The sequence below is a fragment of the Necator americanus genome, chromosome IV (assembly GCF_031761385.1).
Source record: "Necator americanus strain Aroian chromosome IV, whole genome shotgun sequence".
In the NCBI taxonomy this organism is placed as follows: domain Eukaryota; kingdom Metazoa; phylum Nematoda; class Chromadorea; order Rhabditida; family Ancylostomatidae; genus Necator; species Necator americanus.
In genome coordinates this window covers 23875082-23899982 of record NC_087374.1, presented here as the reverse complement: position 1 = coordinate 23899982, position 24901 = coordinate 23875082, and the positions used below count along the sequence as shown (strand labels likewise).

Sequence of the window (24901 nt, the reverse complement as noted above, 5' to 3'; positions counted from 1 at the left end):
GGTGTTTCTGCTTTGTACCGTCTATGCTATATCACTATCCTTCCCGGATTGATCTTATTCGAGTGGTGCAATCTAAAATGTATCTAAAAGTTTATAAAATTTTGTAAATTTTGTTGCGTCGGTATTTTTCTCTCGCGAAAATCAGAACAAAATCATTTCACTGTTGCAGCGTTTAGTTTCCTTGCTCAATCACTCAGCGTTGTGTTTTTGGTGCTTCGAAAAACTGGATTTTGTGTTCGCTTTACCTATTTTCGCTTCCGCTGCTGTAAAATTCCTCTATTCTAACCTGTATAGTAATTGCTAAAGTACCACAGTACATTCAGTACGACTCGAATCCGAAGGATCCTTTTCCTAGATTTTATCAAGATGATTAAAGGTTTGTAAGAATCTGTTTATCAAACTAATCAAATAATCCCTCCATGATATAAACGATATCGATTTCTTTAAAGGTTCTTCAAAAGATTCTGATGACGCGGCCTTGCAACCTGTACGAGCATTCGGCTCGCCAAAGGACTTTAATATCCAGGTTTACATCACGAAATTAATTTGAAAAGCTTTTCTTTTCAAATATCGTGGTTATATCTTTGTTCAGTACTTGCTGACTTTGTCAACTTTTATCATCTGCGTTTGTTTAGGGCCTAGCGTTACCGGCTTTAGCTGTCGTTCAGGTCAAAGTTAGAACGCTTGTACTGCAAAAAGGCGTCACAGGTATGCTTTTAATTGGTTTCTTGGTACTTGTGCACTCGCTAAATATTTCCATTGTACTCTTCTTTTTCGTAGGGGACTTTGGCTTTTCAATACGACGAGTACAATTCCCTTCCAGTAGACGCAGTGGACTGCGAACAATTGTGTTCGCAGAGCCTTCAGATGTCCGTGCAGGGCCACCACGCCCTGATGACTTAAAGTACCAGCCAGCTCCTATATCGTTTCAATTTGTTTTTTTCACACATTTTTTGACACATTTTTTTTGAAGTTCTTATATTTTTCAACTCTTAAGTGAGCTGTGATTATTTTCAGAGTTTGGTCTTATAGTTGTTCTAGTAACAATTTCATATGTGGACAGAAAAAAGGAAGTTTTTCATGCTTCTTTCCAGGAATGGCCTATTACCTGGAGATCAACTGATCAAGATAGACGGTCGAAATGTAGATGCAATGTCACGTGAAGAACTTCAAAACGCTGTGCGGAGCGCAGGGAACCAAATAGGTACTGGTTCGATGTTATGCACAGCCTTTGTGTGCTAACCGTAACGATAAATCAAAGTAGTTATCTCGAAACGACCACAATTGTGCATTTATGGCAAAGGGAAACAGAGCAGGCATCGTTGGGAAGGGAGCAGTTCTGTGGTTATATGTTCCGGATACTACGACGTTTTAACATAAAACTTTGCCGGGATATGTCTTAAAAAAGGGGTTTTCCACCTAATTTATGACAAGAGCGAACAAGACCTAAATCGTGGACGCTGCTTCATACTCATAAATCTATGTCTTTTTTAAATTTTTTTCCCCGAACAATTTCTCTGGAGCTACACGACTTAAGTGGACCAAAAAGGGTTGTTGCTATCCCCGAAGACGCGATAACTGCTATTTATTTACGTCTATGTTTTTAATAGCCCGTTTCAGTGCTGGAAGTAAAGTCGGTGCCCGAATTGGCCGAGTTTTGCGATAGAAAGCATCGTCAAAGTGGTGCAAGAGACGATGGCGATCAGTTAATGCTTGGTCACATCAACACCAATCTCCACGAGGTAGGTCTAGTGGCGAGTTATTTTTTACTCAAGCTTATTGGCATACTTCATTAAGGATATTCCTGAGGATCAACGTTATTGGCTTATTCACAAAGGCGGTTACACAATGGTTCGACTACTCGAACATCTACCGGATGGAAGAGCGCTTGTGAAAGTCGCCGGTCGTGAAATGACTGTGGATTCTACGGATGTGGATCGAATGAATCCCACACAGTTGGATCGAGTTGGTGATATAGCTGCTTTGCGTTACTTGAATGAGACGAGCGCTGTTCATCTGTTGCGACAAAGGTACGAGAAATACCTTCTTACTCAAAGTTATTCAGGGTTTCCCTTTTTGTTTTTTTTTTTCTCAAGAATACTCAGAAGTGTTTCATTTCGGAAAAAGAAAGAGAGGTTGGAGTTTTTGAGTATATTAGGCACGGATGTAATCTCCTCTATACGAATGCTGGCCTAATGAGTATCGTCTGTATGGCGTCAGCAGAGGAAGGAGCTGTCGGTCAAGACAGGCTCGTTACGTTGTTCAAAGGTTGCCGACGTGGTCAAATGCCCGCACACGTGTATGCTACTGCACAACAAGTGTACAGGTGGGTTTTTCTGCCTGATCTGAGTTTCCATCTACACTTTTGTGTCGTTATGTCATCTATTTGTCTGTTGTATCATTCAAGAAAGCTTTCGAAAATCACACATCATAGTTAAGAAGGAAATATTGTGAGATCTCACTAGATTCTTAGTACAGTTACCTATGAGATTTGAATTGACGCTCGCTTTAAACTTCTATTACTGTTCTGCTTTTTGAGTGCCGATTTTGACTGGAAACTAACCCTGCCTCTTGAGTGATGTAGGTGCTTATTATAGCTATGTGCAATAACGACCTTTATGCTGGGCTTGAAGGTATGCGAGGAAAACGCGTTAATAGAATACTTCTTGAGAAAGCTTTCTTACGACAAAATCGCTGAAGTATGCCGAACCACTTACCTTGAAAGGTACTGAGTTGTTTTCAGAGATTTTGGAACGCAGTTGAAGGGAAATCGAACTTTAAGTTTTAAGAAACTGTAGAAACTGTGGAGGTTAAAAAAAAACGTCAGAGCCGAGCCAGTCTTTGATCGGATTGTTAATCATAAGTGAAGTGAAATGTATATGAGGAAAGAAGTTGTATTCATTTAAGATAATACAAGTTAATAATTTTTGGTACAGTTGTCTTCAATATGTTTTTGCTGGGTGTTCAGGAGCTTTTGTTTCTTTCCAATAATTATTCAGTTTTCCTTCCGTTTTCTGATTTTCTTTTTTTGTATCTGAAATTTAGACGTCCCTATTATGTCCTGAGATTTATTTCGATTTTTTTTTACCTACGGGTCGAAGAACGATCGTCTCTCTGTTTTTGTTTTGAGACCTGGTTATCCATCTTTCTACTCGATTAACGAACTAGGAAGGATCTCACAGCGTATTGACTGGAAGATTTATGGAGCCACTGTAATTGAAGAAGGTTTATGCACGGAAATGCTTTACTAGATGACTTTCTAATCGCCTTATGCTTACGTTCTTAAAACTTGTCGATAGTCCAATTTAGCAACAGCCAAGATTGTTAACAATACTCTATTACGGTTAACGTTTTGGCGTCGTCGCCTTCGTCAGAGCCTGGAAAGTCAGATCATTCGTGATATATCCTCTCAAATGCCTCATCCAGAACAAGTCATCATTCCCTAAGATGCTACATCCAAAATCGAAACCAAAAGAGTCCAAAACGTCAACGTGTACGAGTTGCAATCTCTATGCTAAGATTCAAAGAAAGTCGAACTTTCGCAGTTCTTAAAACTATTCGAAGAAAAATTTTTGAATTTCTCAATTGCTTTGTAGGCAGAATTTTAGTTAAGGGTGTAACTACTTTTCAATAATGACTCACTTGTTGTTGGCAATGTAATTCGTTTAGTTCTCGAATCTTTCAGAAATCTCCAGATGACTGGGCAAAATCAGTGTATAGTGCTGACGGGAAACAGCGGAAGTGGCAAGACAACCCAGCTACGGAATCTTGTTCATTACCTGTGCGAGGTAGCCGGATGGACGAAGACTCTCTCTTGTGAGTTGGTGTTGTCAGGTCATTTGTTACTTGGGCATTTGCCTTGGAAAAAAACTTTTGAAAAGTGATCTGAGAGGCTGAACGGACTTGAGAACGGAATATAACAGGTAACTGAATGAGATAACGAAGTATAAGTATCGCACTTTTTCCCTGTCTTCTTTATTCAATGAGTTTCAAGATTCTAATTTTCATGAATCTGTTTCACATGATGTTCAGATGAAAAACTGGCGCTGGCTATGGGTGTCATCGAAGCATTCGGTCACGCTGCTTCAGCGCTTCATAGAGATTCCACTCGCTTTTTGCATCTATTTTCACTTGGATTTGATAAGGCTGCAGCTCTCAGGTATCAAGCACACATCTGTTACGCTGTCGTTCTAACATTCTGTAGAAAACAATGCATGGATCCATAGATCGGCGCGAATGCAAATTTCGTTGCTGGAGGCGGATCGAGTCATTAGAAGGCATAGCGGAGAAGCATCTTTTCATGTGTTCTACTATCTTTGGGAAGGAGCGGAGGGTGCTCTGAGAGAGCGTCTTCAATTGGATTCGATTGAAAAACCAGTTATTGATCCTTATTCGAAAGAGGAGGATCGCCAAAGTGCCAAGGAGGTACTATATATTCCTTTCTCAAGCGTAGATTATTGTATTCGTTTAGTGAATATGAAGGAATTTAATGACTTCCTAAAAATCTGTCTTCGAAAGATTCCTTCTCCACTTCTGCTCACTTCAGGCTTGGCAACGGCTTCACCACGCGTTTTCGCATCTAGGCTTGTCAGAAAGTCAAGTTGATGCAGTATGTTCCGTTCTTGCGGCAATACTCCATCTACAAGCAGCAGGATGTACTCCAGGAAGTGCTCAGCGGGCTCACTTCCTCCGTGTTTCACATGCACAACAGGCCGCTGCACTGCTTGGTGTTTCCACTGAGGATTTGGGGAACGCTTTATTCCGTGGGAAAACCAGTGGCAGTACAGTTACGACGAAGGTGACTAATACAAGGTGAGTACTTCAGAACAATTTCTAGCTATTCAGAATAGTTTTACTCTTTTTTTCAGAAATAGTACTTTTTTCCTGGTAGAATTCAGAGAGAATCTTTATTTTCAAGTTTTAGGTTGATTTCTTGAAGGTTAAGCTCACCAATTCTTTTTATAGCCGTATCGCCCTCACTTCTCGTGGACCAGACGCCCCAGAGGCGTTAATCTCATTCTGCGCCAGCCTCTACCAAGAGCTATTCTGTACGATCGTCGAACTAATCAACAAAGCCTTGTTATCCAACGCAGCGTGTACATGGATTTCCGTAAGCTTATTATCGGCACTATGAATAAATTAAGGACCGTGTAATTTATCATAATTTATCAAGAGTTGTTCTGCTCACTGTCAGAATTTCCATTGTGAAAATACGAGGCCAGAGTCTAATTTATGAGGTTATAGCTTAGCAGAGTAGAGCAGAGTAGCAGCGTTTTTTTTTTAAGATTCTGATGAGTTAAAGAGATGATTAATTAATAATTTACATAGATGTATATCTTTATGTTGAAAATAGTTTGCTGTTTAGGTCCTTGATTACACCGGATCCTCATTTCACGTTGACTGGGCCGATAGCACCGCTAAAAAAGTGCTGGGATTGAATAATCTGGTTCACAATTACATTAATGAGCGAGTTGCTGAGCTTTTTCATGATGCGTGCTTTGTGGACGCACAAGAGGTGGGGACTTTCTAGCTCAGTTAGATTGACGAAGGAAAGAGTTGTTACCCAAGTCGTGTCTTCTTATCTTATCTTTTTCCTTTGTAACTTTTTTAAAATTTATTTCTCAGAAGCTCGCGAGAAAGGGCTCCTATTTAACGTTTAAAGATGACTCTAGAAAATTAAATTCTTGTGGAATTTTTCAGAATTTTGATAGTTCTTCTTTTTTTTTATAGAGCGAGTAGCAATCGCAAATGCCTCAAAAATATTGAAGGGGTCAGGGTACGCGCATCAAAGTGTGGATCAGTTGTTCAGATTTTGAGCTGCTTAGTCGAGTTTCCACACTAAAGTTTGTTTCTTGAACGTGTCGGTAGATGCAAAAATATCGTTTAAATATCTCACTAGACACTGGCGCAGTGAACTGATCTTTTGTTTTAATCTGTCACCTACCTCTTAACGAATTTTGATGGAATTGAGTGGTTTTCTGTGAATTGGATTTTTTTAGTTGCGTACTACACAGAGTAACTCGTATGAATCAGTATTATAATATTAAAAGGATAAAGGGGAAAGCTTCTGACGTTAATCAATCCGCTTGGGATGCGCCCCCACGTTCACTTCAATTCAGGATCGATTGAGGTACACGAACGTGAAACTGGCGTACAAAATGACTTGCAGTGGCTAGCCGATGTGTCCAATCAGTGATTTTATCCTCCCAGACAAGTCCGGTGCCAATTTATCGACCCCGAGGGATGAAAGACTTGGTGAGCACTGGGGCGGATTCAATCGTGCAGGAATTAGAACCTGTAACCGCTACACTACGCCCGCCCCTATTATAATATTAGTGTCGGAAAAGTGGCTAGCCGATGTCGGAAAATGTTGGCTTTACATAAAAAACATTTTTTCAACAAAAAAGGGACTCGATTGTACATGTTCAGGATTTGAACGAATCCGATTAGATGGGAGAAGATGATTAGCAATGGTATCGTATCATGACTTTGACGTGGTACGGAACTCACAGCGAAAACGTAGAGCTCGTGTAGCAAATTGCGGAATCCAGCGTGGTTCCGCTCACCTTCCTCTAATCCTCGTTAAAAAAAAACGGTATGGAATAGGCGGTCTTTTACTACGATTTCACTTGGAACGCTCCATCCTTGTACACGCGCTGCATCCAAACACGATCGCTAGAGAATGTGTACATAGAGGTTCGTTCTAACGTACCTCGTAGGAACTAAAGCAGTTCCCACGCCGGTTTTTTCGACGACGAGTAGGGAATGATGAGCGAAATCACGTTGGCTTCCGCACTCTACTTTCCGAACTCTATGCTTTCGCTATGGGTTCCGCCCCACGCCAAAATCATGATACATTGCCTTCAATAAGAGTAATTGCATTATTGACCGAAAAGTAAAATAAAGTTGGAATTATTAACATTACAATAACATTACTTTTTAATATCCCTAAAAATCCACATGAATGTCCTTGTCCTGAATGTTGTCTTCACATGCAGTGTTGGGGAAAATTTTGAGGTTGGGATCTCTCCTCGAGTAGTTGCAAAATTTACAGAGTAAAATACCAGAGTGAAAACGCTCAACTGCTTCACGTGTCTCATTCTCCTCTTCGTTTTTAATCATCATCGTGATCAATAAGACTTTTATCACCTCTTTTCTGTCATCTCTAATCGTAGACTGCTACCTCTAACTAAGAATCCCACGGGATCGTAATGGAGTACGCATTCAGCAAAAACTTTATTTGGTTCTTTTGCAGCGACAAAAAGAATGGAGGTCTAAGATCATCATCATTCTTTTCTTTTACTTATTCTCTTTCTAAGTGCTCGTTATGTCTCAAATTCTCGGACTTGTGGAGAGAGTTGTGCATTTTCATGATTTCCATGATTTCTGAAAACTACCTTCACATGCTCAACTGTAACTAGAATGATCCTAGTCCTGAAGATTGTCCCGAACCCTGCATTAAAGCCACAAGTCTGTTAAAGAACCCGGTTTGCTACATGCTACATCACAGTGAACATAGTTGTCTTTCAGTTGTATTCTCGGGAACAAGTGGATGTTGAAGTTGAGATGCCCATTGTTTCACCATGCCCTCTGAACAGACTACTAGACCAGAAACAACAACTGGTTTGTTACTATTTTTGCTTTGTTTTCGATGAACAATGAGGATTTGGAAAGCTGCTGTGGGAAATGTGCACGTTTGCAGTTAGCCTGCACGGACATCGAGCGACGTTCCGAGGAAAAGCGGGGTCTGCTGGCAATACTTGAAGAAGAGTCCATGTTCCCTGGAGCTACTGATGAAAGTCTCCTAGAACGGATTTTTGTGCATCTTGGAGATGAGTCGAGGTATTCATACAATGTATCTGGTATCATAGACCCTCCCACTCGTTTGAGCGTAATTACGTAGCTACCCTCAGTTTCTGCACCCAGCTGACTTTAGACTGATTCGTCGTGCTAATCGTCCCATGCAGTTTGTACTAGAGCATGCTATGTCCTGTTATCCTACCACTTACGACGTCTCAGGGTGGGTGAAACAGGCGCAACCATGCGAAAGTGGAGCGGCACCCAGACCTTTACTACTTCAGAGCAAAAGGTACGAAAATGAGCGATCTATTTTTGCGCTTATTCCCAGAACGAAAGGGACCCTTCGTTGAATTCAACGGTATTTTCAGTCCACCCATTGTTAGTTTATTTGGTGCGGTGGTGCCTTACGATGCCAGCAAATTACGTCGTGCCACACAAGCAGCTCAGTTCGAACTGAATGCTCGAAGATCTGTCAATGGATTCTTCGCCAATCTTAGTGGGCAAATAGTAAGCGACTAGCTATTGTTGTGATTTAAAAAAAATACTATTAGAAAAGGTGTGTCGGACTTGGACGATCCCTGATTGGCAGAATAGCCAAGTGGCGGTGCTAAAATATAACTGACTAGGAAAGTTCTGTAAAGGAGTGTTTATCAAGCACCAAGTAATTTCATTGTTATTTCTTATTAAGTGATGCCTAACTATTTCATCAAATTATTTCAAATTCTCTATGATTGAAATTATTTAATGTGCAAGCCCCAGTAAGGTTCTATGTGTTTCATGACTTGAGAAAAAGACCTTAAATGTCACACTTTAGAGATTCATTAGTCGTTTTGGATTTTTCTGGGGCGAAAATTTCTCAGATAATAAAAGAATAGTGGTGGAGGTCTCCCAGCAGTGGGTGGCCTACATAAAATAGCATCCACTCTTGCGCTACACTTGAACCTGACTTATTATCCACTCAAATATTATTATGAACACTGCATCTTCGTCGCAAGTTCTTGTTTCTGAACCTTAAAAGAACATCCATATGGAAAAGATCCTTTAATCTATACTTTGGTTGGGATTCACATGGAACATTTCCAAAAGTAATTCGACTAAAGTAATTTGTAGCAAATATATTGGATTTAGAAATAAGTAGTGAGTGTTTTTTTTTACAAAGCAAAAATGCACGTAGAAGTAAAAACTATCCCTATAACTTCATATATGTTACCGAAAGCAGAGGTTCTCACTTTAAAAGATCATTATTCTGAATTTTCCAATTTTTTGAATCTTTGTTCAGTTAATTAGAGTGAGGTGTCAAGTGGACCTCTTTGACATTTGTTTTTTATTGCATTTAATCGTGACAATAGGGCTGCGATTGCTGCGTGAATGGTGAGGAAGCAATGCTTCAAAATACCACCTCTTGAATGTCTTCGAGCTTCAAAATTGAGAGTTTTAACCTCAAAAACTGATCTCACACCCGATCGGCTAATCACAGTGGGTCGAGGGGAACCTGATTTTAACAAAAGTTTTTGAAAACAAAGAGATTTATTGCAGATTGTTCAACATTATGCTCTCTGTTGTTCTTCCACTTGTTAGCAACAACTTCCTCCCATCGTTCAATGGTTCTTCGATAGCCCTTATTGGCTTTCCCCTTTTTTTTCGCGTTTTTTGTTTTTTTTTTCCCGTATTTTTCAACTCTTTTTTTCTTCGTGCTAGATCTTTTCTATCTCATAACGGGCCTATTGCTTCGACTAAAAACGAAGAGGCCGAAAATTTTCTCCATTTTGACTCACTTGACACTACCACACCTAAATAACCTGAAAAAGCTAGTCAGTGAGATCAAATATTCGGAATGCCATATTTTTGTAGGGCTGGAAATTGTCTATCTAAATACGACACTTTGGAAATACTTCTTTTCATGTCTATTTGGGTTTTTCACATTAAAAAAAACACTCTCGGCTTATTGTTAAACCCAATACCTAAACGATATCAAGGTGAATTCACATTAGTTGCTGAGGCGATCTCAAAGTTTGGTAGCAAACGGCGTAGCATCTAGTCGCTGAATAGGTATAGATCTCTAGCTTACCGGTCGCAGGGCTTCAATAACTATAGGATAGATTTGTCTGGAATACTATGATCTAACAGGTGATCTCAACGAAGAAATTTCGATTTTTCCTCTCCAGTCCTACTGATAATTATAAATGCTTGACTTGTCAATTCGTTTTTCGAGGAAAAAAGCCGTTGTATTTATCAGAAAAGCACCTCAGCTGGAAGAAAGTGATGACGGAATGAAATTTTTTTGAGCTATCACATTCATCACCCATTTTTGAAAAATACAGGCTGGTCCGCAACAGAAGTGAGGCTAGTGAATTACATGTAAGACTGAAGTTTTCTTTTCATCCTGAGGTTCAAGAATGGGAATTGTTGAGTGGGCTAAAAGGCATCATCCAACGAATTTGAGGTGGTACGGATTTCAGGTGGAGAGTTCCTATACGGGGTCGTAGATTATGGAGAGGAGGGTGATTCCGCCATTTTCTTCCTAAATGCCGTAGAAAACGACCCGGAGGATGTGGCGCGTGCACAAAGTTGGCGCGCTCCAGTTGAACTCGTTGTAGAAAATAGCGCGCCGGAACGCTCGAAGCCATATCTTCCGGGCCGTTTTTTACGGTAATTAGGAAGAAATGGACAGAATCACCCTTCTATCCATAATCCACGACTCCGTATAGGCATAACCCACCTGAAACCCCCACCACCCCAGATTCGTGAGGTCATGCCTTTAAATCAGAAAAAAACTATTGATGTATGCAATTACAGCTCTTCAGATCAGATCAATCTTCTGAAATGTTCCTTGTTGTTTTTTATTTGAGTTTTGAAGTCGTTATGGGTTGCGAACGTTAGAGTTCCTGTACTGTGGTTCCTCAGCAGATAGCGACATCGAAGACATACATTTCATCGTTCCATCCATCGCGATCTTTCACAGATTATTTTTTCATCCGTCACAATCCTTTCTCCTGATTTTAGGTCAAGAGAAAAGAGTCATGTGGTCGACTTGTTCTCAATGTATCGAAGAAAAATTTTGCTACTTGTAGATTGCACTGTGCACAAAAAGCGCACACAAAGGGCGCTAAAATTGTTGTAGGAAACCCAAACATGTGTGTTAATCCGAAAGCTTTTCCATGTATTTCATTGAAAGTGACAACTACCTTAACATACGTAAAAACTAAACATACGTTGTTCTTATAACGGTATGAGGAAAAGTACAAAAATGTTCGAGAAAACAAAGTCGCGAGTTCAACTTCTTTGTTAGAAACACCGGTTCTGATGCGATGAGTCGGATTCAGGTGACCGCATCAGAACATGTCATCCTATTAGTCACAGACAATGACGAGGCATTTTTGTTCTTCTCTTCTTCTTTTTCTGTGAACAAAGGTCGTGTAAATAAGTCTGCAAAACACAGAAAATCACTCACCCTGTCATAGGAAACGTATAGCGTTCCATCCGGAGAAAAGCTTCGTTGCTGTTCCTTCATGAATTTTTAATTTATAATTTAGAATTATTTACTAGAGTGTTGTTCCAACTTTTCCTAATGCGGAATGGGAGTAACATGACCGGTCAATTGTGAATCATCAGGAGAGATTTGTCATGCATTCAGAATGTCTATCTGTCTTCCTTCTAGTTGCGCTGAAACTTTTCTTTTCATGGTGAAAGAATTTCTCTTGAAAATTCGTACTACGTATGAGTGCATTGTTGAGGTAAAACCTGTCTTGAATAGAATTGAAGAACACTAATTAGACATTAATTGAAGTTTTCAGTTTTAAAAAGAGCGAGTTCAAACAAATTACGACATGATCTCTTCTTTTCACTATTCTCGGCTGCCTAGGATTCCTTTTATTTTTTCCTTTTCGCCTGAGGCTTATTGTTAGCAAGGACTCGCTCATGGATAACTGTGAACCAGACGCTAATTCTTCTGAAGCGTAATGCATCACTTTGCCTCTCCATCCATTAGCAACATCTTTTCACATTTCTACCTCGTTTTCTTCACAGGGAAAAGGTTAGCGCGATTCTCCTCGGAAATTTTCTCTTGTTCTAGAACAGAACGACGATTTGTATCTATTTCTTCCCTTCTTACGGGTATGCGCGCTAGATGAGAGTTCACGCGTTGTAGCAAGCTGAAATTGCTCGCCAAGTACAGTTACAATGTAAGGTTTCCAATTATTTTCCTACCTTCATCTTTCAATCCAGTTTTCCAGTTAATGTCTTCTAGCGCAGCAGCTGCTGCTTGTAGAGAACTTTTTTCGCACATAGTAGGAGGCGGAGACTGTTTGCTGTGGCGCGAAACTAATCGTATTATGTCAACCATTCACTAGCAGAGAGGCACCATCGGGCGGGTCGCATTGAAGGCGCTCATTGCGCGGATCCATCTATTGTTTGTTTGACGTCTGAAAACTCTGACACAGCTCAAAATGTGAAACGTCCTGTCATCTGTCATGTGTCGAAAGTCCAGCTAGCGACTTCGACTGATTTTGTCTTTTCCATTTCTGGAAATGACGTCCAGTTCCATAGCCACGCTCCGCTGAGGGCCATAAACCTTTTAGCGAGGAAATTTTATCTCCAAAAATTTTCTCACTAAAACTAAACTTATGCTGACTTCTCTTCTCTTGTCTCCCTTTACTTCTTTTGTGTTCTACAGTTGCAGCACTTTGTTATCACTGGTACTTCTCGTTTCTCTTGGCTATTTATCGTACTCAGTCGCGTTACACTCACCACTTACCTTTTTAAGATCGTTAGGACGTCCTCCCACTTATATAGGCGATCAACGACGCCTTATAACACCATTGCGCCTCTCCGACCATTTAGCGAACGCCATACATTGCTGTGGTAGGCGGACACAGACTAGAGTTAGCGAGACCTATCCTACGAAGCGTTGCAGCGTTCGATTCGTTGGTGTATGGATATGCAAATTGTTGGTCATGTTGTTGAAGAGGCGAGTCTTTTAAATTGTTATCAAATGTTTTGTTTTCATTTCCAGTAAGTGTTTGAAAAATACTTGGCACCTTTGTAGTGTTTGCGAAGATTTCAGATGGTGATGTTCTCCACCATTAAGTAGGATCCGGGACGTATTTCCCAAGCATAGCAACAAAAACACGAAATGATCTCTACAAATTCAGGAATCAGATGCTTTGGAGTATCTCGTCCGTAGCGTGAGGACTTCCAAAGTCCTCAGGTTACGGACGAGATACTCTTTTCACTCGAATGATTGTGATAATTTCACCAAGAACTCACCTTAATTAGTTCCTTACTACACTTTTAAGGATGTAAAAGTTGCTTTGTCGTGCAAACAGAGGCTTTCGGGTGCTCCTAAGGCTTCGTTTCTAGCGAACCTTATCTGGTATTAGTGAAACACCTACAATTTCCACAAACACAACCTTACAGAAGTAGGCTATCATATTCTCGTAATATTTCTCGCCTATGACATTCAAAATGGCTTTGGAGGTCTGTTTTAATAGAAATCGAACTACCACTAAGGAGTACAGGCTCAGCATAATCGCGTTTTCCGCCAAACTGCACATTTTTTAAGATCACTTTGACTCCTAAGTATAAGTTTTTATTCTCTTTTGTTATGTTTATTACTATATCCCGCTGCTCTACAGGATAATACCATCTAAGTAGAATTTATCTTCAACAAAAAACATCTTGGTTTTATATTATGATTCCTGTAAGTTTATTTAAGACATTAGTGAGACACTTTGCATCTAATATTGATTGGAAACAATCTATGAGATTCAAGCTTTGAAAATGAACATTTAATCTTGCCAAACTGACTTTCTAACTCTGCAAATCTTGTCACATTTTGGTCTTCACCTAAGTGCTGTTTTGAGTATAAATCGGACATTTACCTGCTTTTCTAATTTGTCTACTTTTCTTGTTACCGTATGAACCAATATTTATTGTTCCTCTGCTATTATTTTGTTATTATTTTTTTTGTTTAACATTTGTTTATACAATGATAAATGATATGTTTTATTTGGAGTCACGTTTAAGTGAAACTTTGTGTTTCATCCAGAAAAAGTAATGAAAATTACAAAGGACATTCTAAGCCTCTTTTTGGGTGACATGAAGGTGCTTGAATAATAAGAATTTCACGGCACAGCTCCCATCGCTTAGAATTCTTTCTTCTACTTATGTTACATAAGGCAGTCGTTTACTTTATTGAGATTTTCGATCTCACCCGTCTGAGATTTAGTAAAGTCGACGTAGTCGAGACGGCCTTCACTATTTCGTAGAGCTGAAACAAGGCGAGAAAGGAGCATTTTTCTTGGCGAAATCTGCGAAAAGCCAAACAACAAGTTTAGGCCTCATTTCTTGTTAAACCGCTTTTTGAGCACTCCTTTCCTTGACGTTTACTTGAAAAAGTTTTCAACGGTGATGGGATATGAGTTCACGTAATCGAGTGAACTCACCAAGGGAGAATATATTGCTATGAATTCTTCAGGGTGATGAAATCATGTGGAAAAAGGAAAGAAATCATGCTTTCTCGTAAGATTTTCTCTAGGATTTCATTGCTTATCTTTGCTAATGTAGCTCCAGAAAATGGGTGATTTTTCATTATCTCATGAATACAAAAGACAAATGTATAAGTCATAATTTGTAAGTCTAAAGTTTTTTTTTCAAAAGTTTTGATTCCTATAGTGTTGATTCCTATAGTGCTAATAAGTACATATCTTGTGTCTTAGTGTTTTTTTTTTTCAAGGAAGTCTTCGTATCCAATCGTGGTACCAAGAATTGCTCTTGTGATTTAGGGAACCGGCTTGCGTGCCGGCGGAAGCGCTACGGAAAATTGTGCCCCAACAGATTAACTGCTCCAGTAATGCCAGCGCATACAATGGGTGCCTCACACATATCACAACGTTCAGTGTTTTGACATCCTCTTTTTCTTTGGGCTGTTTTTTTGATGTGAGAGATGTCCCAAAACATTTCTTTCAATACCGGTTTTTTGTTTAGTGGAAAGTGTAGGGGTTATTAGAAGTCAAAAGGAAGCTATGTTTTTTTTCTCAAATTATTTTGTAAAGAACCAAGACGTTTCTTCAACATTTAACTGTGTCATACACCCAAGACTTTTACTGTGGTATTCAAAGAAGTTGTGGCTCCGTTCATTCGTACCAGCTAAAATACAGATTTGATGACAATTCTCTCACGAAAAAGTCCAACATGAACGGAAACCATCTGTGGGGTGAAACTGAACCAGTACAGCTTTTTTCATTCAAGACGTATAAAGATTCGATCTTGGAGTTCCTCTGACCAGCTTTTTGATAGTCTGTAAAATTTCGGAATTTAGTGGGGATCTTTAGAGTGAGAGTCATCTTGCAGGACCTCTGAGTTTCCATCATAATTATCTGTAGTTACTTCTCCAGAATTGCACTTTTGCTAGGATTTTAGCGCACCATGAAAACACTATCCAGAAACCAAAAGATTCAGGGCAGATTATCTTATTAATGCGCTTTAATTTGATTGACGTCAACTAATTGTGTTATTCTACCCGAAAAAAGTGATATTTCTGATGAAGAAGCTAGGCTGGATCATCTCTATGTACGCCTGTTCTAGTTGGGTCTGCCTGTTGCCTTATAATTGAAGACAATGGTATCTTTTTCTCTGCTACGCAACGTTGTCGAACCGCTGCTATCCAGTTCACAGTGGCCTAGACACAACTTCTCTCAGATCACTTTTTTTCCACGTTCAATTACGTTACGAATCGTTACGCGGACATAAGTTCATTCCTTAGCTTTCAACGGCATCACACTTCACTTTTGGTGTTTCTCCTTAAGCGTCAAAGAACATACATTATTGCGCGCAGATTTAATTTTTCTTAATGTTATTGACCTAGGAGAGTCAATCAGTTAATTGATTAATTCTAACTAATTAATGGTCAGCTTCACTGAAGCAGTGCTCAAGAACCGAAAAGGCATAGTTGACCTTAACGATGAACGATTCTACGATTATGGAGTTCACAGATTTATTCTTCCGCTCCGCTACTGTCGCACATCGAATTAACAGATCAATCGGCCTTTTAGTGCATATCATGTCATCATCATCATGATTCCTTACTTGAAGTCCGCTAAAACGAGAAGAACTGTTGTAACTGGCTAGAGAACACCATTGACTACACTTACGGTATGTATACTGTAAAAACTTCGCAAACTACTTCGCGTAACGTATTATCCAATGGTCCAGAAACCGGTTCGATTTTGATGTAGTTCACATGTATAGAATCTTATTTAGCATTTTAATCACTTTCACGTATCACTTATGTATATTTTGTATATAAATAAATATATATATATATATAATAACAAATATAATATAAAGATATGGCCAACTTTTTGAATCAGCTGGTTTTTTTTCAAAGCTCAAGATCTTTCGAGCTTTATAGATTACACAGTGCACATCAAAACTTAAAGAGAATCTATTCACTGAAAAAACACATGGATTATCATAGTTCCTTAGAAGTTCAGCCACTTTTAGCGGGTGTAGCGCAGTGAATAAGGGCACCGAAAGTCGTAACAATTAGGAAACTTGAAAATTGTAAGATTTTATCATCAAACGATCGTGCATGTGTTATTGAAATGCTGTTAAAGTTCATTTCTTGAACATCTTTGGTATTTTGAAGGAATTTGTACGGGATTTATATCGGTGAGTGAGTCATACGGTTTGATGAATAAAAAGATCTCTTGGAGGGTGTATCTGTGGTAGCTGACGGTAAGAAGGAAATCACATGCTTCACGAGAACGAAATCTGCCCGAACACTCTTTTTTTGGTTCATCCTGACAGACTGACATTATCCTGATACTGATATTATCTTAATAGCGCACTGCAAGTTACTGGAGATGCTATTGCTAGAGCTAATGCTTCAATGGAGATTACCGCCATAAATGGTTTTCTAAGTGCAAAAATGAAACATATTCTTTACAGCACCTATCTATTGTGTTAAGAAATAAGTCGTGAGCGCTTTTTAAGTGAAAAATACATGTAGATATACAGATATTTCCAAAATGTTACATATAAATTAAGAAGAGAATTTTTCACTCTGAGTCTGTTCTATTTTTATTTTCTTTTCTTTAAAATTCCATTTTTTCAGAACATTAACGTGGTCTGTTCTATTTTTGTTTTCGAGTTTCATTAAAAATCCTTTTTTTTTCGGAACATTAACGTAAAGTGTCAACTGAATAAAAAGAGCATTTTCGATACCACTCTTTTTTTCATTCAATTGAGCCGTTGTGGCCGGTGACAGTTTCACTTTGCGCTTCAAAATTGGGAGTTTTGACCTCGAAAAGGGAGCATACGGCGGTCTACTTAGTTGCCCATGGTTGAGGGAAATTCTTTTTTTTTTATTTTTTTTCTTCGAAAACAAGAAAAACGACTGCAAATACTTAACGGTATACTCTCCATTATCTTATCCGTTCCATCGTTTTCAACAACTTCCTTATATCACGCCATAGTTTTCAAATTTTTCGTACCACCTTCCATGTCCCTCTTGCACAACAAAAATAATTGATACAAGCTACTTCAATGGCACCTTATCGTAAAAAAAGAGATGAAGCTGTCGAAAATATTTTGTCTACATGACCCATCTTAATGGTTTGAAAAAAAAACGCGAAACAGTAAAATTAAAAACTAGATTACGGCCTTCGTGTTAAATAAAGAATTCCCTATCGAATGTTGCGCAACATTTTAGAAATAGTTTCTATTTCTATTTGCTTTTTTCACTTTGAAAAAAAAAGCTCACGACCTATTCCTCGGCAGAATACTTTCAAATTATATGTTTTGATGGAAATTTAAAAGAAAAAAAAAACTAGGAAAAAATTAAAAAGAATTTTACAAAGATACTTTGTTCATTCCAAATTTCGTTGAAATATGTAAACCGAAATGCAGACCTATGCACTGAAGTGTGAGGGATACTAGAAATACCTCTATTATCAATCACTAAAACAAAGCTGGCAGAAATCATTATATCCAACAAGTAGGACGATCCACAAAAATAAAGCGTTTACCGTATTTATGGATAAAAGTGGTCGCTCATCATTTTGTTAGCAATTTTACTGGAAATCGGCGAAGTCCTAGAATCATTCACTTATCAGGATTACGTCTTCTCCACACTTCGTCGCGGTCATCGCTCCCACTTTGTCCACTGCATCCAACCATCCCCAAATATGCGATCTGCGACCGGCACCTACGAGACTGTCGACGTACCATTTGTTCGAAATCAGCTACGTTCTATCCTACTAATCGACTCAATCAGAGCTAACAATAGAGGTTTGTACTTGGTTCACTCTCCCTCAAATATCAATCGTGAATTCATACCATCTCCAGGATATCCTGAACGGGTGTCCTTCCGCGATTTCCGTCGTCGTTTTGGGTGCTTGGTTGAAGATGAGTTGAATTCGTCTATCGATGATGCACTCGACGACAGAGCTGCAGTTTCACGAATCCTTGAAAGAATGGACATCCACCAACACAGATATCGGCTGGGAATCAGTCAGGTAACTTCGAAATTTATGCAGGATAAAATGGTGCCATAGGCGACACCGAAAATGCTCAACCATGTGAACACATTGAGCATTCCATGAGCGTACGAAAGAGATGCAAAGCAGCGGTGAACAACTGAGATCCTGACTATGTCTTGTTCGTTTTGTAGGTGTTGCTGGCAGCTGATGTCCTTTGTGAACTGGAGGATCGTCGAGAACTGTCTCTTTCCGGGTTAGTGACAGCTTTCCAAAGAGAATGTCGTCGATATTTGGCCGCAAAATGGTTACAACGGAGAAGGGTGCTGGAGACTGCAATCAAATGTATACAGGTGAATCCTTCCTTGTTCTAAATCTTGCTTGGTTTTTTTTTCGAAGTTCTATACGTCGAGAAGTAAAAAAAAAATTCTTTTTTTGAACATTAGGTCCTCCCACTTATTTGTTTCTTTTTTTCCTCTAACTGGTTTTCGATGCTTTCTTCTTATTTTCTTAAATTGTGTCGTTTCATTTCTCGAGTTTTTTTTCTAGTCGAAAATTTTGTCCTGTGTATGAAACGTGTTTCGCTCTGTTCTGTTATCTCTCAATAACTGCAATGCCTTTTCTGAATTTTTTGAAAAAAAAAAACCTGCAAGTTATTACAATTCAAAAAAAAAATTGTAACGCGAGAGGAAAGAGTGACGCCAAAGAAGAAGAAATCTCATCTCATGATATTTTTGAAGATTTTTGGGGGTAGATGAGAATTGAGGGGGGTTTCTCAGCTGTCGAACGGGATGGCGCCGCAATTACGCTGTGATCCACAAGACGACAATGCGTGTCAGAAAGTTGTCAGTGTAAGTGTTGCACTAAGAATTCGTCCAGTTTCGTGCAAAACGAGTTTCGAGGAGGTTTCACAGCATACATAACAATTTCCGAATTTTAATAACCCATTTTCCTCCTGCTGGCTTACTTACGTTTACGCTGGCTCTTCATACTATTCGCAAACTCATTTTTTCTTGTACAAAAATGTTTTATAGTCGAGACAGGACGGCATGGAGCTCGGTGCAGTTGCGTTAGCGGTTTTATCCTCTCGATACTAACCGCAGCGCTTGATAGAGCGCAGCTGCTAGGATCGAGAGAGGGGCGTTTGTTAGTAGCACTCGTCGCTGCAGTTCGCAATGGTCCCACTTTGATCCTAGCCGCTAGATTCACCGCACTGCTCCCAGCGCAGCCAATTCTACTGCAAAGAGCTTCATGTCGTTTTGACTCGAATGTACAAATCATTTTCCTCCTTTTTACGGTTTTTTTCTGCAGCCGAAATCCTCTCGTACTAAGAGTACAGGAAGGTAATGTCGTTTTTTCGAAATGAAACAAAACATTTTCATTTTTAGTCAGTTTTAGTTTTTATTCTATTCCCATATTCAAGGATACATGTTTGTTTATTTTTTCATCTTTTTTTCAGAAAAATGGCCGAGCTTATGTACGCGTTCGTGAGTGGCCTTGGTGGCGACTGTACACGAAAGTCGTGCCACTGATTGCAGCTTCGAGGTATGCTGTTTGAACTGGTTTATTTATGGATTCCTCGATTTATAGACCCAAAAAATCTTGTTCTCTTTAGTAGGCGATTAAAGTAATGCAATCATGGGTTTAGAGGCGACGCATCTCATCAGGAGTGTGAGCTTCGTATTCGACAGCTTGAACAGCAACTACACAATCTTCGAGTTGAAAAGACGCAACATGAAGGACGCGTGGAAGAGCTGGAGCAGCGCCTTGCTCGAGAGGTTCAATCGTCGAATGAGCTCACACAAGCGCTTGATCGCGAAACACAAAGTAGAGTTCAGCTGGAGCGGAGACTACATCAATGTTTGGAAGGAGGTACGGTAAATCTTCATCAGATCCAGTAGTTTTCAGATATAACTGCCTGAGATAGATCAGTCTTTCTGAGATGTCCCAGCAGTCATTCATAATATATAAAAATTTAATTATATGGTATTATTGATAATACGTCGGATTAAAAAAAAGGAAAAATACGTCTGCAGTCAGCAAATATTCTTGGCAAATATTCTTCCCTTTTTGTTTGTTTCCTTGAAGAATACAAGCGGGAGTATAAGTGTTACGTTTCCAGGACTTCTGGAGATTTACACAGTGTTTCGTGATAAAAATGTATCTTAGGACTACTGTGGGGATTTTATTCGGTGTTGTTCGATAAGTCGCTAGGTGCTCCAATCAAAAAGCCTCAATAATTTTTTCTTTTATTTGGTAGAATTAGAAACATAGATTTTCGACTTTACGGTAGTTAGCTCCTGCAAGGGTTTCTAGTTTACTCATGCTTCTTCGAAAAATGATTTTTTTCTTTAATTTTGATATATCGGCAGATCCAACTTACTCCTACGTTATCTGTGGGGCATTGCTTCTCTTGCTAGCAAGGTGAAAAAGCTAGAAGATAGGAGACGTGGTAGATTCCTAAGAAACGGTATTCGGTTTGGTGAGGAATTCACGTTTGTAAGTACAGTTTTTGCTGTCTGTTTTTGTACTGTTAGCACTGACTGGTTTAGCTCAGAATTTTAATCGTAGAAGATTACACAATGATTGAAAATTGAACGAAAAAGGAGCAAGAAATAGAATTAGGCTTGGATGTGCTTTTGTATTCAAAATGCTATCCGACATATTTGAAAAAAGATGTTAGACATCATTGCCTCATACAAAAATTCAAATCTCATTAAATGTTCAAACCAACCAAATATAAAATATTCAAATTTCTTATGAAGTGAATCTTATTAGCACTTTTACTTCTTCCAGGTAAATGTTTGTGAAAATGAAGGAGATTATATTTTGGACTGAAAAATTGTTTATCTGCATTGTTTAGGAGCTGACATTTCTGTTTTCGTGTCAGTGACATACTGTGTGGAAAAAACGTTTAGCATTTTCTTTCCCTCCAACTTTTGCATTGATTTTTCATTTTCTTTTCATTAAATCTAACACCTGTCTCGGAAGCTGTAGTAAATACAATTATGGTTTGAAAAAGACAAAAACTGCAGAAAGAATTTGCATTTTCAGATTCATTAGATGTAATCAGATTTAGATGTAATAAGCTTTTCGCTGTTAAACTTTATAGAAAATGTTATTCGTAAGGTTTTTCTTCAAGCAGTTCCAAGAACCGCAACTGAGGAAAAAGACTTTCAATCAACTTGTTTTTATAATGTTTGAGAAAGTGGCATTGCGTTTCGTTTTTGCAACGAAAAAGGACGTGATGCGGAGTGTGACACTTTCTTTTTCTTCTTGTCACTAATAGAACAGAAACTCCACATTTTATTTGATTCCATTGTTCCTTTCGACAAAAAATGAAATGTCAACGAGTGAAATATCTCTGTGAAGGGGTTGGAATGCTGAAAACGCGTTATAAATCACATCAAATGCTGTATCGAATTGAAAATGACATGGATCATTTCGAATAACTGTTAATATTAATGAAACTACTAATGAAATTCGTGACATTACAATGAAAACTAAGTAGTTCCATCGTAGTCTTCATTGTAATGCCGTCTCATTTCCACAGTGACGCGTATGAAATTGAAGATCGAAGGTTCATCGTAAATATTTTTTCCTTTCAAGGAGCTTTATTTTTTAATCAAATAAAGGGTTAAGACCTGGAATAAGTCCTGAAGAAAGCGTGAAGTAGATGTGAATGTAGGACTTTTTCAAGCACTTCTTAAAAGCAGGTCAGGGGATCACAGTGCGAAGCCACCGTGAGAGCCTAGAACTCTGGTAGTAGATCACGGTAACGAGTGTGGACCGTTTGATTACCCCTAGTAGCCCTTAAAAAACACCGTGGAAAGCGCTTTAATTCGACAAGGTACATTAGAACGCGGACCCTTTACACGCTCCGGTACCCTCAGCAGCCTACCCCTTTGGTTTTACTAGAATGGGCTAGTGGGAAACCTCGTTGATTTCGTGGGAAAGAGCGCCATTTCTTTTATGACGATTAGGGGAAGATGAACGGAACCGTGCTCGTTTCCGTAACTCACAAGCCGAACTACGTTCTCCCTGGAGCTTCCGTACCATTTCGTGATACGCTCTCTGTATATGATTTATATTTCCTCTGGACGCATAATATACATCCGTACAGTGGATAAACTAATTATATAATTGAGAGCTCAATATTTCACATCTAATATTGAGTAACCATTACAATACCGTGGTTGCTCTTCTGTGTAGTTTGAAATTTACTATTAAAATTTTAAACATCAATTTTCATCACTTTGCTGCTTTTTAAAGTGGATGAATCATTTCGAAACACAGTGTAAACAGCCAAATTTATTCTAGGCGAAAATTCAGAGGTTTAAAAAATTCTAGGGTGAACTAAGCAGTGCAAACCAAGTGCTGATTATTTAAGAAAATATTAGCTGACTTAAACTGAATTATCGTGGAGTTTGTTTGTAAACTTCAAAAAGAAGAATATCATGGTTGTGGAAAAGCAGAGAAGTTAACACACTTCAGCTTATTTGACAACTACAAAGAATTGAAAAAGGGGGACGGCCACCCAAACGCCAAAAGAAACTCAGGACAACCAATCATAGACCCAGATCAAAAAAAGACAATTGAAAAGAAAAAACCAAAAACAAAAACAAAATGGAACCAACAACCAAGGTAAGTGAAAAGTGTCAGGAATGCTTTTATTTTTAGTCATTTGGCGCATTCTAGTCATTTTAATTGCTGAATAAAAAGCGGTTGGTCCACTTGAACGTTTGTGCAAGGAAGAAGTGTCAGAACGGCCTATAAAAGCGTGAGCACAACAGCCAATTTCGAGATTTGTATGTATATAGACAGACGAATCCCGCCGACACTAGAGTATCGCAAAGTTTGAAAACCCACTTCGTCTTTTCCTTCATTTCGTCCCATTTGCACCCCGTTAATCACCAGAACAGAGTTCAAAGAAGGAACCTAAGCAGAACCTAAAAAGAAGTGAAATTACTGTAACGTTTGTTTCCTGTGAATAGATTTTCCGGTCTCTTATAACATCTTCATTTCATAACTTCCATAGAAAGGAAGAGTATTAAGATTACTACTAAAATTATGCAACTATTTCAGCGCCAAATACTGATTTACAAAAAATCGAGTCGCCACAGCATTTCGAGTTGAATGATATTGTTTCCAAAGCTATTCGAAATTATTTCTTTCTATCTGACTCGCGGCCCAGCTATTTTCGCACCTCAACCGAGGCGGCCATTGCACCATTGGCAACCACAATCTTGGAAAGACAACATTTATATAGACGTCGCATATTTTTGTTGGGAAAAGTTCTGAACTAATCTTTGCAGATATTACGTAATGAAATCAAGGACTAAGACTCAATCGAATTCTAGTGAAGATGAGATTATTAATACTGTTACCGATCTGATCGCCCAGTTCAGCTCATTAATACGATAAGATTTAAACCATCTTATCCCTTATTTTATATAGTAGTTCGAACAATGACTACTATCTTTATATTCTATATAATTGTTGTTGTTATTTCAAAATTGACTCTAACTAGAAATACTTCACGAAGAAACGAGCTACCCAGCTTGCAATAATAAATCCAACATCAGAGGATGAATATTAATATTTTGATACTGATATGAACTGGTATCATATATTATAGTGAAGTGTTCAATTTTTTTCCCTTCCATGTACATATTTGAATTTCTTGGGATAAAATGTGGAGTTGACATCCACACAATGTTTCCTTCCAATGCTGCAGCAGTGACTGCCAATGGTGCAATATGCCAGCCTTGGTTGAGGTGCGAAAATAGCCGGGCCGCGGAGTCAGATAGAAAAGAAATAATTTCGAATAGCTTTGGAAACGATATCATTCAACTCGAAATGCTTCAGCGAACTCGATTTTTTATAAATCAAGAAGCATAGTATTGAAACAGTCGCATAAAATTTAATAGTAATCTTCATGCTCTTCCTCTCTATGGAAAGTTATGAAATGAAGATGTTATAAGAGACCGAGAAAATCTATTCACAGGAAAACAAACGTTACAAAGTAATTTACACTATCTGTTTTAAGAGTTCTGCTTAGGTTCCTTCGATCTGAACTCTGTTCTGGTGATTAACGGAGGTCAAAGTGGAGATGAAATAAGGAAAAAGACGAAAAGTGGGATTCTCAAGCTTTGCGATAGTCTAGTGCACGAGCGGGGTTCTTCTGTCTATATGCAATACAAATCTCGCAAAATTCAATAATATTTGTGCTCAACCGCGATTTTGTAGGCTGTTCTGACAACTTCTTTCCTTGCAACAAACGTTCAAAGTAAGGAGGAACCGCTATTTTATACAACAATTGAAATGACTAAAAATGACACACAAATGACTAAAAAATAACAAAACAACAGTTTCAAGTGCATGCCTACAACAATTTCTTGCTGCTCTGACCAAACGTGAAAGTTTGAGTCCCTGAACACTTTTTCAACTATAACCTTAGGCTATATTAGGTTCCAATTATTGCTTTTTGGTGCATATTTGGCGTCATTTTGCTCCTTTTTCAAGAATATGTCGGTTTTTATATAGATCTCAAAGAGAGGAATCTAATGATATATGAGTTGTCCTGAAGTTTCCATTTTATGAGCAGTTATGAGCAAGCGACG

The 24901-nt window shown here is 38.7% G+C and overlaps 1 protein-coding gene across 3 annotated transcripts in view; it reads left to right on the top strand.

Moving 5' to 3' along the window:
* The window catches only part of RB195_002490 (uncharacterized protein), a gene marked incomplete at both ends in the record, with an annotated part of 44893 nt that overhangs the window by 15088 nt on the left and 4904 nt on the right, over positions 1-24901 (top strand). The window contains 24 exons of one of the 3 annotated variants that reach the window (XM_064199779.1): positions 450-526; positions 636-708; positions 781-904; positions 1095-1204; positions 1621-1742; positions 1798-2030; positions 2159-2326; positions 3686-3816; positions 4033-4159; positions 4227-4425; positions 4547-4609; positions 4665-4667; positions 4712-4812; positions 4966-5110; positions 5366-5515; positions 7531-7623; positions 7703-7842; positions 7937-8089; positions 8169-8307; positions 17916-18090; positions 18148-18317; positions 18473-18631; positions 19738-19823; positions 19927-20150. In XM_064199779.1, the coding sequence (XP_064055658.1) occupies positions 450-526; positions 636-708; positions 781-904; positions 1095-1204; positions 1621-1742; positions 1798-2030; positions 2159-2326; positions 3686-3816; positions 4033-4159; positions 4227-4425; positions 4547-4609; positions 4665-4667; positions 4712-4812; positions 4966-5110; positions 5366-5515; positions 7531-7623; positions 7703-7842; positions 7937-8089; positions 8169-8307; positions 17916-18090; positions 18148-18317; positions 18473-18631; positions 19738-19823; positions 19927-20150 (3165 nt within the window). Of the gene's footprint in view, positions 1-449; positions 527-635; positions 709-780; positions 905-1094; positions 1205-1620; positions 1743-1797; positions 2031-2158; positions 2327-3685; positions 3817-4032; positions 4160-4226; positions 4426-4546; positions 4813-4965; positions 5111-5365; positions 5516-7530; positions 7624-7702; positions 7843-7936; positions 8090-8168; positions 8308-12730; positions 12767-17915; positions 18091-18147; positions 18318-18472; positions 18632-19737; positions 19824-19926; positions 20151-24901 lie in introns of those variants that run through there. The other 2 variants (XM_064199777.1, XM_064199778.1) reach the window with 2 other exon arrangements.